This window comes from Choristoneura fumiferana, chromosome 6, assembly GCF_025370935.1.
Source record: "Choristoneura fumiferana chromosome 6, NRCan_CFum_1, whole genome shotgun sequence".
Taxonomy (NCBI): Eukaryota; Metazoa; Arthropoda; class Insecta; order Lepidoptera; family Tortricidae; genus Choristoneura; species Choristoneura fumiferana.
Window position 1 is genome coordinate 10590208 of NC_133477.1, and position 12256 is coordinate 10602463.

The 12256-nt window shown below is 33.6% G+C and overlaps 1 protein-coding gene and 1 pseudogene across 1 annotated transcript; both read left to right on the top strand.

Moving 5' to 3' along the window:
- Positions 1-231: 231 nt before the first annotated feature.
- On the top strand, positions 232-2677 carry Mys45A (SDA1 domain containing protein Mys45A). The gene has a single exon (XM_074089147.1). The coding sequence runs from the start codon at positions 434-436 to the stop codon at positions 2627-2629; it is 2196 nt and encodes a 731-aa protein (XP_073945248.1). The 5' UTR covers positions 232-433; the 3' UTR covers positions 2630-2677.
- Positions 2678-10324: 7647 nt separating this feature from the next.
- On the top strand, positions 10325-10986 carry LOC141428633 (ragulator complex protein LAMTOR2 homolog; annotated as a pseudogene).
- Positions 10987-12256: the final 1270 nt, after the last annotated feature.

Consider the following 12256-nt stretch of genomic DNA (forward strand, 5'->3'; position numbering starts at 1 on the left):
CTACTACGAAACACGAAGCTCGAAGTTCGTGTCGTGCGGTCCCTCTGATACTTATACTATTTAACACCAGAGCGAAAGAGACGGTACGATACGAACTTCGAGTTTCGTAGTAGCCCTGCTGCTGATTTGTTCTAGTCTCCGTTTTTAACGCTTAAATTATGTTAAGTTGAGTTGAGGTGAGGATGACGATGTACGATGAAATGAAAATGAAATGGAAATGACATTTGTGTGTGATTGTTTGTGACTTGAGTGATTTTATTTTAGCGCACGCAGCGCAGTTGTTTTTAGGTTATTTTCTCATAAGCATTGCATGCATGCCCTGCGTCGTGGCTGTACATGTGAACGTGTTGATTAAGTTATAGTGAAATATTTATATCCAGATGATGTTAATAAGTGAACAACTGTGAATAAATAGCTATTCTAAAAATTCAACATGGTGCGACACAACAATCAGCTACCGAACAACCTCACACAGCTACAAAACTTGATCAAACGGGACCCGGATTCCTATAAAGAAGAGTTTCACCAGCAATTGGCTCATTTTGAAACAACTTTGGAAATATTCAATCTTAATCCCACGCAGTACAACAAGAAATTGGATGAACAGGCGATGTTCCTTGCACAAGTTGCACAATGTTATTTGGAGGAAATGAAACTTTTCCCACAAAAAATAATTGACATCTTGAAAAGCCACAACACAACTTTGCACAATGATATGCGTCTTGCATTATGCAAATGTTTGATTTTGTTGAGAAACAAAAATTTTATAACACCATTTGATCTTTTGGAGTTATTTTTCACATTATTAAAATGCCAAGACAAACACTTGAGAGAGTTTTTAAAAACTCACATTATCAGTGATATCAAAAACATGAATATCAAGCATAAAGATATGAAATTTAATTCGACTCTTCAAAACTACATGTTCTCAATGCTGCGCAACTCAGATGCTAAGGCTGCAAAATTGTCTCTTGATATTCTAATAGAATTATACCATAAAAATATATGGAATGACCAGAAGACAGTAAATATGATTGCTGATATTGGATGTTTTTCCAAAATCACAAAGGTTATGGTTGCTTCATTAAAATTCTTCTTGGGCAGAGATGAGGCTGAAAAAGAAGAGAACTCAGACAGTGAAGAGGAAGTTGACCCTAGAGACACAATGATAGCTAATAAATTTAACAAGAAAACCAGAAAAAGAGATAAGATGGTGGAAAAAGTAAAGAAAGTTGCAAAGAAGCTGAAAAAGAAGAAGGAAAAGGCTCCCGTCTTCAATTTCTCAGCACTTCACCTCTTAAATAACCCACAAGGTCTTGCTGAGAAACTGTTCAAGCTCATGGAATCATCAAATGAGAGATTTGAAGTGAAGCTTATGTGTTTGGATGTAATATCTAGATTAATTGGATTACACAACTTGTTCTTGTTTAACTATTACCCTTTCATCGCAAGACTGCTGTTGCCACATCAAAGAGAAGTCACAAGAATATTGCAATTTGCTGCTCAAGCCTCACATGAACTTGTGCCTGCTGAAGTAATAGAACCTGTTATGAGAGCTATTGCTAACAATTTCATTACAGAGAGAAACTCTACTGATGTTATGGCAGTTGGTTTGAATGCTGTGAGAGAAATCTGTGCCCGCTGTCCTCTGGCTATCACAGAAGATTTACTGCGAGACTTGGTACAGTACAAAAATTACAAGGAAAAATCAGTTATGATGGCAGCAAGGTCATTAATTCAACTATACAGACAATCTATGCCTACTCTTTTACACAAAAAAGATAGAGGTAGGCCAACTGAAGCATCCACAGAGCTCAGAACAAAGAAATATGGTGATATGGATATCAAGGACTATGTCCCAGGTTCTGAAATCTTACTGGAGAAAAAGGATGTGACCAATGATGACAAAAAGAAAAAGAAGGGCAATAGGAAAAAGGGTAATGATTCTGATGATGACTGGGTTGATGTGAATTCATCTGAATCAGAGTTAGACATATCAGACAGTGATGAAGACAGTGTTCATGAAGATGATGGTGAAATTGTTGAAGAAGAGGAAGATGATGATGATGGGGAAGAACTTGATGATGAAGAAACAGAAAACAATGATGACAATGAAAAGGAAACAGCACAACTCAATCCTAAAATTGTTAAAGGCAGGAAAGTTTTAAAAGCCAAAAGAAAGCTAAATAAACAAGACATTAAAGAAAAAGTCGAAACTGCTCGCAATATTGCTATGGAAACCATATTCACCGATGAAGACTTTAAGAGGATTGATGCTGCGCAAGTGAAGAAACACATTAGTGGTGTAAAGAGGAAAAGCGCTGTAGAAGAAGAAGATGAGTCTGGAGAGCTAGTTCAGCTCTCTGCTATTGAAAATATCCATAAAAAAAGAAAGCATGATAAGAGTGCAAGGCTTGATTCTGTTCTCAAGGGACGTGAGGAAAGAGACAAATTTGGATATAAAGATAGGAGGAAGAACATCCATTGTTCTAAAACAAATAGAGAAAAGCGGAAGACTAAGAATTACCAAATGGTTAAGCATAAAGCTAAGGGCAAAATAAAGCGATCATTCAAGGACAAGCAAATAGCTTTCAGGAATTACTTGATTAAACAAAAGAAAATGAGATAATTTTTAACATTGATCATATTTCACAATGATTAAAATGTTATTTAAACACTAAGGATTTTCAATTAAAAACCAAATTAAAGGGCCTGTTTCACCACTCACTGATAAAGCTTGCATCGGATATTGTGATGTCAGCTCTATTTGTTTTGTACGAATAAACAGAGACAGTATCACATTTATCTATTAACATAATTTATCAATGTGCGGTTAAACAGACCGTATGACTAAGGCAAGCTGCAAGAAATAGTTGCCTCAGTAATAAAATTAACTATACAAATTTACAAATGATACATAGGTAAAATTAAAAAGGCAATAATTTCAGGGGTTTTTTTTATTTCTTTTAATGTTAAATAAATTGAACCGTTTTAAAAGTGCTAACTAATTTATTAAATAAAACAGATATTTTAATCATAACTCCATAACTGTGCACTATTCAACTCCATAATTATCATCTTCAGTAGATAAATAAATTGTATCACTGACTACAGTAAAGTTTATGTACTTATGTCACAAACTTCTTGTCTTAAAGAAATTTAACTTTCTTAATCATTCTTGAGTTATACTTGTGTGCCATCATTAATAATTGATGCCCTCTCAATGTCTTTCTCTGTTTGATCTATGTCTTTGGTTGCCATCCTTTAAATTTTTTAAACCTGTACCCCAATGTATCACTAAGTATGTTTCTCAATGCATCTTTTTGTCCGGGAAAGTTGAGTTCATCTCGAGCAATTTTTAGAATATTTTTTAAAGTAGGTATTTCTTTTCTTATAGTATAAAAACTTTCAACTAAATCGCGGATCGCCCATACATCAAAATGGTCTAAATCTATTTTCTTTTTGTATTTTTTTCGCTTTTTACCCGGTGTCGGGAGCTTGATCGAGTCCAAAGTAAGTGAAGCTGAAGTACTAGGTTGTGGGTGCTGATTGCTTCCTTCTGTTCGTAAATTCGCCTCTCTCGCTGCTACTGCCAATTGAAGCATTTCTTTGGCTTCTCGTTTTATATTCATAATTGACCTTTTTGATAATCCTGTTGCCAGACAAGCCCTTTTAGTTGATTGTTCAACGGGCACAATAAAAGAACCGTGTTTTTTTTCATTGTCAAAGAATTGTATTACTTTGAGCACTAAATTCCGCTCTGCACTTTGTATTGTCTTTCCCATTTTACAACAATCAATTCTACACTATTTTATTAAGCAGATATGTTGTTTTTTTAGAAAAATAATGGCTCTGTCCATTGGAGGTCAATTTTGCCATTTCTAACATTAACATTGGTGTAACGAGTGAATAGGCCTACTTGGCATAAAATTGCCTAAACCAACAAAAACAATTTAGAGAAATAAAATTGTTTGTTTATGTATTTACACCTTATACACGTTTGTTTGTGTTTGCTTGCGCTGGTATCAGTACAGTACTCAGTCAGTTCAGTAGGTCTGTCTGTACCAGTGTTGCCAGATGCCGGAATATAAAAAGCGGGAGCGGGACGCGGTTATTTAAATGAATGTGGCTTAGATGAATGATTGGTCTCGCGCGCTCGCTCGACTAGATACCGCGCTAACTAAAAACAAAACGTTCGTGAATGCGGCAACTCAATATTGTAGTGTGCGTAAGAACGGTGTAAGACACTGACAGTCGTCAAAATCAGAGCTGTCAGACTATTTCCTTACAGGGATTTTTAAAGGATCATCTATGTAGGTGAAAATTAAAAATGAAAATGAAAATTAAATATCGAAATCGGTCATCGTTCATCCACCATTACCTCTCATATTTCGTTTTCTAGAATTTTTTTACCGTACAACGGCAAAAACTACTAGACACTGGCAAAATTGTCCTCGAATGGACAGAGCCATATTTTTTTAAAGAAACAACAACAACAATCTATGTAGGTTACATAGAAGTTTTAAATAATTATCTTGTATTTTCTGGATTGAATATCTATACACCGGACTTGACTATAACTGAAGAAGTTTTATTGGATGTGACAACATAGAAAGCAAACACTGAAGAAGTTTAACTGGATAAGACATAAGACAATATAGAAAGAATACTAAAGAAGTTTAAATGGATATGACAACATTGAAGGAAATACTGAAGAAGTTTTATTGGATATGACAACGTTGGGAAAGAAAAATATTGAAGAAATTTTATTAAATTGACATGGAAATAATATATAGAAGTTGAAATAAATTATAAGTATTAACTGATGACGAGGCGATATGGTCCCTGACTTTAGCCTGTCCGAACGGACGAATTATAAAAAAAAAAAAAAATGACAGTCAAAAGTCAAGTCAATCAAAACAAATATAAAGAGTAAAACATCACTTTTCGTTTTTAGATACGGAGATTAAAGATCGACTGAGAGATTATACTTGTAGATTTAGAATTTAGTGAACTTTTTGGTGCCAATATCAATAAATTTTCTTATTAGACTTCACTTGGTTTTGCAACTATCACATTGTTGAAGTAAGGCGTTGTTAGGTTCAGCCAAGCGAATACAGGAGGAGTTGAAAATACTTTGTGCTGCCTTTATAATATATGGTCAAAAATCAATTCAGCCCGCCTTTTTATTAATTAAATGATCGAATTAAAGAAAAAAAAGCCCTGTTTATTCGGGATAATGACAAAGACGCCAGGTCACGGCAGCTATAGCTTTACGTTTGGTAATATGAGAAAAATACGCAATCTTCAAAACAGGCTACACTTGATACTAGTATTGTATTGTAGTATTGTATTGTCCTTTTTTGTATGCAAAGAATCTTGTGGAATATTGTGCATGTAAATATTGCCATTGCGCAACTCCAAAGCTGAACCTGAAACAAGTTAAATTTAGCCAGTAGCTTACACTAATCTAATACAAGATAAAATAAAATTGGTAAGTCAATAATTCAATTTTTGTCATACTTGTAGTCAATTATTTATATTTAAAAAGACAACTTTCTTACAATTTGCTCTTGCCTTATTGTCAAATATGTCTTTACTTGTCAAATACAATTATGTGAAATGTATTGTGATCTTAATTCAAGTTGACAACTACATAATTAGTAATATGTTTATTAACAATGTAAATTAATGTATAAAATATTAAGAGAAAAGAATTGTAGTTTTTACCCGATTCTGGTTCAGCCCAAAAGGAGGATTACATTTTGAAATGTATGTATGCATATCCATTTCTAATCATCCTCTAACTACTAAGCAGCTCAACCTATTTTTAACCCCAACGCAAAAAGAGCAGTGTTATTACATGAAGTGTTTCCATAACAAAGACAATACAGAAAAAAATCAAGTGCGAGTTGGACTCTTAATGAAAGGTTCCGTAAACAGTATCAAGGAAAAACTATTCTTCTGAATATTGTCACTGCTATAATCATCTTAAAGATGATGTGACTAGCATGACCTACTGGTTACCAAAGTCGTCAACACGACAAGTGTCGCCTACTCCTCCAGGAGCTAGGCTGGCTCGAGTAGTAGCCAGCTATGCAAACCCGCACATAGACATCAAGCTGCGGAGAACAGCACTTAGAATACCCTACGCCTATTATCTTAAAGGTGAAGTAGTAATTTTAAAAGCAATTATCAAATTTTTTTCTAGAATGAGTCAATTGATGTTTCCTTAGATTGCTGGGACCAAACTTTGCAGGACACTGAACATAAATATTCTCTCTCCTGTATGAACTCTCATGTGAAGTGTAAGGTAAGAGCTGTTTACCTTTAGCCAGAAGCTTCCACTAACTTATACAGGTGAAATATAATTAATCTGTATAGCCAATTTTTTCTGTCTATTACTAATACTCTGACCTGCAACTATACTATACACTCAAAATACCTAGATTATTATTGATGAACGAAGCAAATTAATTTATAACATATATTTTATGTAAAAAAAATATGTGCATATGTATTGATGGTATTTATTAGGTTATGGTATTTATTTAGGGTTATGGTATTTATTAGGGTATTTATTTATTAGGGTATAGCTGAGTCGCTTTCCCTTTTGATAGTTTGATTGTACTTTTTTTTTTTGTTATGTACCTATGTAGAATTTGTAAACAAACTATTAAATCAATCTTTTATTATTTTATTATTATTATTATAAGATGCAGTAAGTCAAGTTGCAATAGAGATAAATTGAAAATAAAATAAAGTGTTTACCTTGGCTGTTCTTGCCATCTTTAGAGGAAACCCTTCAAGAATTTCTTCAGAAAGAGGTGGCATGGGAAGTCCCAATTTTGGTATGGCTTTCTTCTTCAGCCGGGTTTTCGATTTTGTGAAATCTCGTTGCCAACTACTTTCACCCACTGCTTACAACTGAAATAAAATTTAATTGTCGTGATACTATATAATACGAATTGACGTCGGCCAGCCAAATATAACTCAACACCTATTATCAGATTTATCAGTAACTTTACTTACACATGTTCACTTAGAGGAAATCTAGCAAGAACATTTTGTTTTCACAATGTTTTTCTTGAATACCACAAATTTCGCATCTCCTTATGTTGAATGGTTCTTAGTAAAGGAAGCCGTGAAAATTACGGTAAAAACTAGAGTCCTGTCTCGAATAAATGCACTTTAGTGAAAGAAAAGTTAATGCGGAGGAGAAATAATCTCAAACTCAACGCTATTACAAAACAAACACAAAATACACGAAAATACAAAACACAAAATCTCGCGAAGGCGTCCGTTCCCACGCAGCAGATGAAGGTTTGTGGGTTGCCATAATAAAATTGTAAAATAGAACTAAAATTTTTTCATTTACTTAAATAAAAAAGGATATCCAGTCAGAATTATTTTTAATATTGTATTATTTTATCTTAGTAATATTTTTTTCCGCTTATTTTTTTTTTTTTTCACAGCTTAAAATGTGAAGAATTGCAAATATTATAATTTAAGTGAAATCTTCTAAACACAGATCATTTCATAAATATAGCAACCAATAAGTTATTTGGAGAGGTTGGTACAAAAAAGTCACTAGCTCCATACATTAGATTTTTTGTATGGAGTTTCAACCCACTGACAAATATTAGTGGAGTGGAAACTGGAAACCAGTGGGTTGAAACTCCATACACAAAAAATCTAATGTATGGAGCTAGTGACTTTTTTGTACCAACCTCTCCAAAATAACTTATTGGTTGCTATATTTATGAAATGATCTGTGTTTAGAAGAGATTTCACTTAAATTATAATATTTGCAATTCTTCACATTTAAGCTGTGAAAAAAAAAATAAGCGGAAAAAAATATTACTAAGATAAATAATACAATATAAAATAATTCTGACTGATATCCTTTTTATTTAAGTAAATGAAAAAATTTTAGTTCTATTTTACAATTTTATATGGCAACCCACAAACCTTCATCTGCTGCGTGGGAACGACGCCCCTTCGCGAGATTTTGTGTTTGTATTTTTCGGTGTATTTTGGTGTTTTGTTTTGTTAATAGCGTTGAGTTTGAGATTATTTCTCCTCCGCATTAACTTTTCTTTCACTAAAGTGCATTTATTCGAGACAGGACTCTAGTTTTTTACCGTAATTTTCACGGCTGTCCTTTTACTAAGAAACCATTCAACATAAGGAGATGCGAAATTTGTGGTATTCAAGAAAAACATTGTGAAAACAAAATGTTCTTTGCTAGATTTCCTCTAAGTGAACATGTGTAAGTAAAGTTACTGATAAATCTGATAATAGGTGTTGAGGTTATATTTGGCTGGCCGACGTCAATTCGTATTATATAGTATCACGACAATTAAATTTTATTTCAGTTGTAAGCAGTGGGTGAAAGTAGTTGGCAACGAGATTTCACAAAATCGAAAACCCGGCTGAAGAAGAAAGCCATACCAAAAATTGGGACTTCCCCATGCCACCTCTTTCTGAAGAAATTCTTGAAGGGTTTCCTCTAAAGATGGCAAGAAAGCCAGGTAAAACTTTATTTTATTTTCAATTTATCTCTATTGCAACTTGACTTACTGCATCTTATAATAATAATAATAAAATAATAAAAGATTGATTTAATAGTTTGTTTACAAATTCTACATAGGTACATAACAAATAATAAGTACAATCAAACTATCAAAAGGGAAAGCGACTCAGCTTATACCCTAATAAATAAATACCCTAATAAATACCATAACCCTAATAAATACCATAACCCTAATAAATACCATCAATACATATGCACATATTTTTTTTACATACAATATATGTTATAAATTAATTTGCTTCGTCATCAATAATAATGCTAGGTATTTTGAGTGTATAGTATAGTTAACGGTCAGAGCATTAGTAATAGACAGAAAAATTGGCTAAACACACTAATTATATTTCACCTGTATAAGTTAGTGGAAGCTTCTGGCTAAATTAAACTTTGTTTCAGGTTCAGCTTTGGAGTTGCCCAGTGTGGAATATTTACATGCACAGCCTTCTACAAGTGGTGCGCAGTGTAAAACTGACAATACAACAGGTAAACTATCACTGATAAAAATCTATACCTTATAGCATAATTTAGAATTTTAGAGTTGATCTGATGATAAAGCTAGCGGGTGACCATAGGAACACTGTGATAAACAGCACAACTGCATCGAGTTTGGACTCGTTTGTCGTCTTGACGAGTACTTTGGTAACCAGGGGCATATAGTACAGTCAGCAAAAAAAAAACTTATATTAGAAGAATTTTCAGAAAAACTTTTATTGAACTGTTTACGGAACCTTTCATGTAAGAGTCCAACTCGCACTTGACCATTTTTTCTGTATTGTCTGTGTTTATGGTACACTTCATGTAATAACACTCCTCTTTTTGCGTTAGGGGTTAAAAATAGGTTGAGCTGCTTAGTAGTTAGAGGAGATAGAAATGGATATGCATACATACAGGTCAAAATATAATCCTCCTTTTGGGCTTCACCAGAATCGGGTAAAAACTACAGAATTAATTTCATTACATTTGGCATGGCAAGTAGATTGTTTATCAGAGGTATACAAAATTATGTATTGTCAACTTCCAAGATCACCTTACATTTCATTTCATTCATTTGACAAGTAAAGACATATTTGACAATAAGGCAAGAAATTGTAAGAAAGTTGTCTAGGTAAACATAGGTCATTGACCTGCAATATGACAAAAATTGGATTGTGCGTACCAATTTTATTTATCTTGCATTAGTTAGTGTAAGCTACTGGCTAAATTTAACTTTGTTTCAGGTTCAGCTTTGGAGTTGCCCAGTGTGGAATATTTACATGCACAGCCTTCCACAAGTGCTGTGCAGTGCAAAACGGACAATACAATACTACAATACAATACTTGTGTAACGTGAAACTGTTTACAAATTCTATTTATCTATTTACCTATGTAAAGAAAAACAGATCCATGACATGAAAATAAATTATTATTAAGAAAAACAACTTTTTTTTCTTTAATTCGATCATTTAATTAATAAAAAGCGCACCGCTACGTGCCGTTTTTTGACCATATATCGATAAAAAAGCACACACTATGCTGTTACAATATCGATAATATCGACTGTTCCTAACAACACTACTTGTCAATGTGACTTTTTCGGCCTGTTTAGTCTGTGCAGTTCGTTTCTTGATATTGGCACCAAAAAGACACTGAATTCATACTACAATCGTGGTATTGTTTTTGTATGAGAGTTCCGACTCTTAAAACGTAGTGATTATATACTCTTTGCTGGAAACATCTTCAGTTTTCGTTTTTTATTTATACGGTTAGATTAGATCGACTGAGAGATTATACTTCTAGATTTAGAATTTAGTGAACAAATTGTAAGGAGCTTATTGGAATATATTTTCTTATTAGAATCTTCACTTGGTTTTGCAACTATCACAATGTTGAAGCCTAAGGCGTTGACTCAGGTTCTGAGCCAAGCGAATACAGGAGGAGTTGAAAATACTTTGTAATGCCTTTATAATATATTTAATCTATTAAATCAATTCAACCCGCCATTGTAATTATTAACTAATTCTTCCAGATTGTTAAACCACCAGGAGCCCTGCTGGCTTATTCGGGATACAATGACAAAGACGCCAGGGTCACGGCAGCTATAGCTAGTAACGTTTGTCAGCATATGAGAAAACGGACGCAACGTCTTCAAGGAGGACAGGCTACACTTGATACTAGTTGATTGCAACAATGGCAAAATTGCCATAACCCAAGTGGCCAACTTATTACTTGTTTGTATGCTAAAGAATCTGTGGGTTTCGGAATATTGAAGGAGAAAATAAATGCCATTGCGCAATATTTAGAAGGGCCTTTGAAGCAAGTTGCTAGCTCGTAAGACCATGTACAGCAATAAGTGTTTCTATATCAATTTTATACATGTAATATAACTATTTAATAAATAAACAGTAAGTCAATAATTCAATATTTTATTTTACTTGTAGTACAATTATTTAAACATATTTAAAAAAGTATCTTAATCATTTTCGTATAATGGATGCTCAAATTTGATCAATCATTCTCATCATTTAGAACAACTTTTATATATTTCATCATACAACTTATGTTTTCTCTCTATTGTGCACTCTTAATTCATGGCTCAGCAACTTACATCTGAAATAGTAATATGTTTATTAAAATGTCAATTAATGTATAAATATTAAGAGAAAAGACGAAAGTGCTACTATTGGCTTGAAATTGGATTCACACAAACATGCTTACATTAAATAGAAATGAGTAGGTAGATATTTATAATCAATTTTACAGAATTGACATTGAGTTCATACCTTGACAATAAGTCGCGGCCAAAATGGAGCATCTATACTCACATTCAAATGAGCAGCCTCATAATGTTCCTGTAGTGTTTCCAACAGACGAAATTGTTTCTTGCATTTATTACACTAAAAAAAATGTTTAGGTTAAAATCTGTGAAGTTTGTTCGGTCAGAAAAACTGAGTATGAAGGAAAAACTATTCTTCTAATATTGTCACTGCTTATAATCATCTTAAAGATGATGTGACTAGCATGACAAAACTACTGGTGGTCACTCCTGAAAGTCGTCAACAACAACAAGTGTCGCCTAGGCTTCCTCCAGGAGCTAGGCTGGCTCGAGTAGTAGCCAGCTATGCAAAATAGCCGCACATAGACATCAAGCTGCGGAGAACAGCACTTAGAATACCCTACGCCTATTATCTTAAAGTGAAGTAGTAATTTTAAAAAGCAATTACTCAAATTTTTTTCTAGAATGAGTCAATTGATGTTTCCTTAGATTGCTGGGATTAACAAACCTTTGCAGGACACTGAACTAATATGGTCTCTCTCTCTGTATGAACTCTCATGTGAAGTTAAGGTAAGATTGCTGTTACCTTATATGGACACAGTGGACAAGAGTAATCGCATTTATCAGAATGTATTAATCTGCAAAAAAAAATCATCAATCCAGTACCAAGTACTTCTCCTCTCTGTCACCTGTCACTACATGTCACTACAATCTTGACAAATAAGTAAGATGTCATTGAGAATAAGCAAAGAATAACTGTTGGTAAATTGGACAGTGGTGTTTTGACTCGCAAGTTGGTTCCGCAATGCTCCTGAAGAATACAATTATTTACCACATTATATGGCATGTGAACTCGTCTGTACGTAAATGCACATTCTTCTTATGCCTTGCCAGATTAGATACAAGTTTTC

Coding starts and splice junctions, on each gene's coding strand:
- Mys45A (XM_074089147.1), top strand. CDS start 434: ATGGTGCGACACAACAATCAGCTACCGAACAACCTCACACAGCTACAA.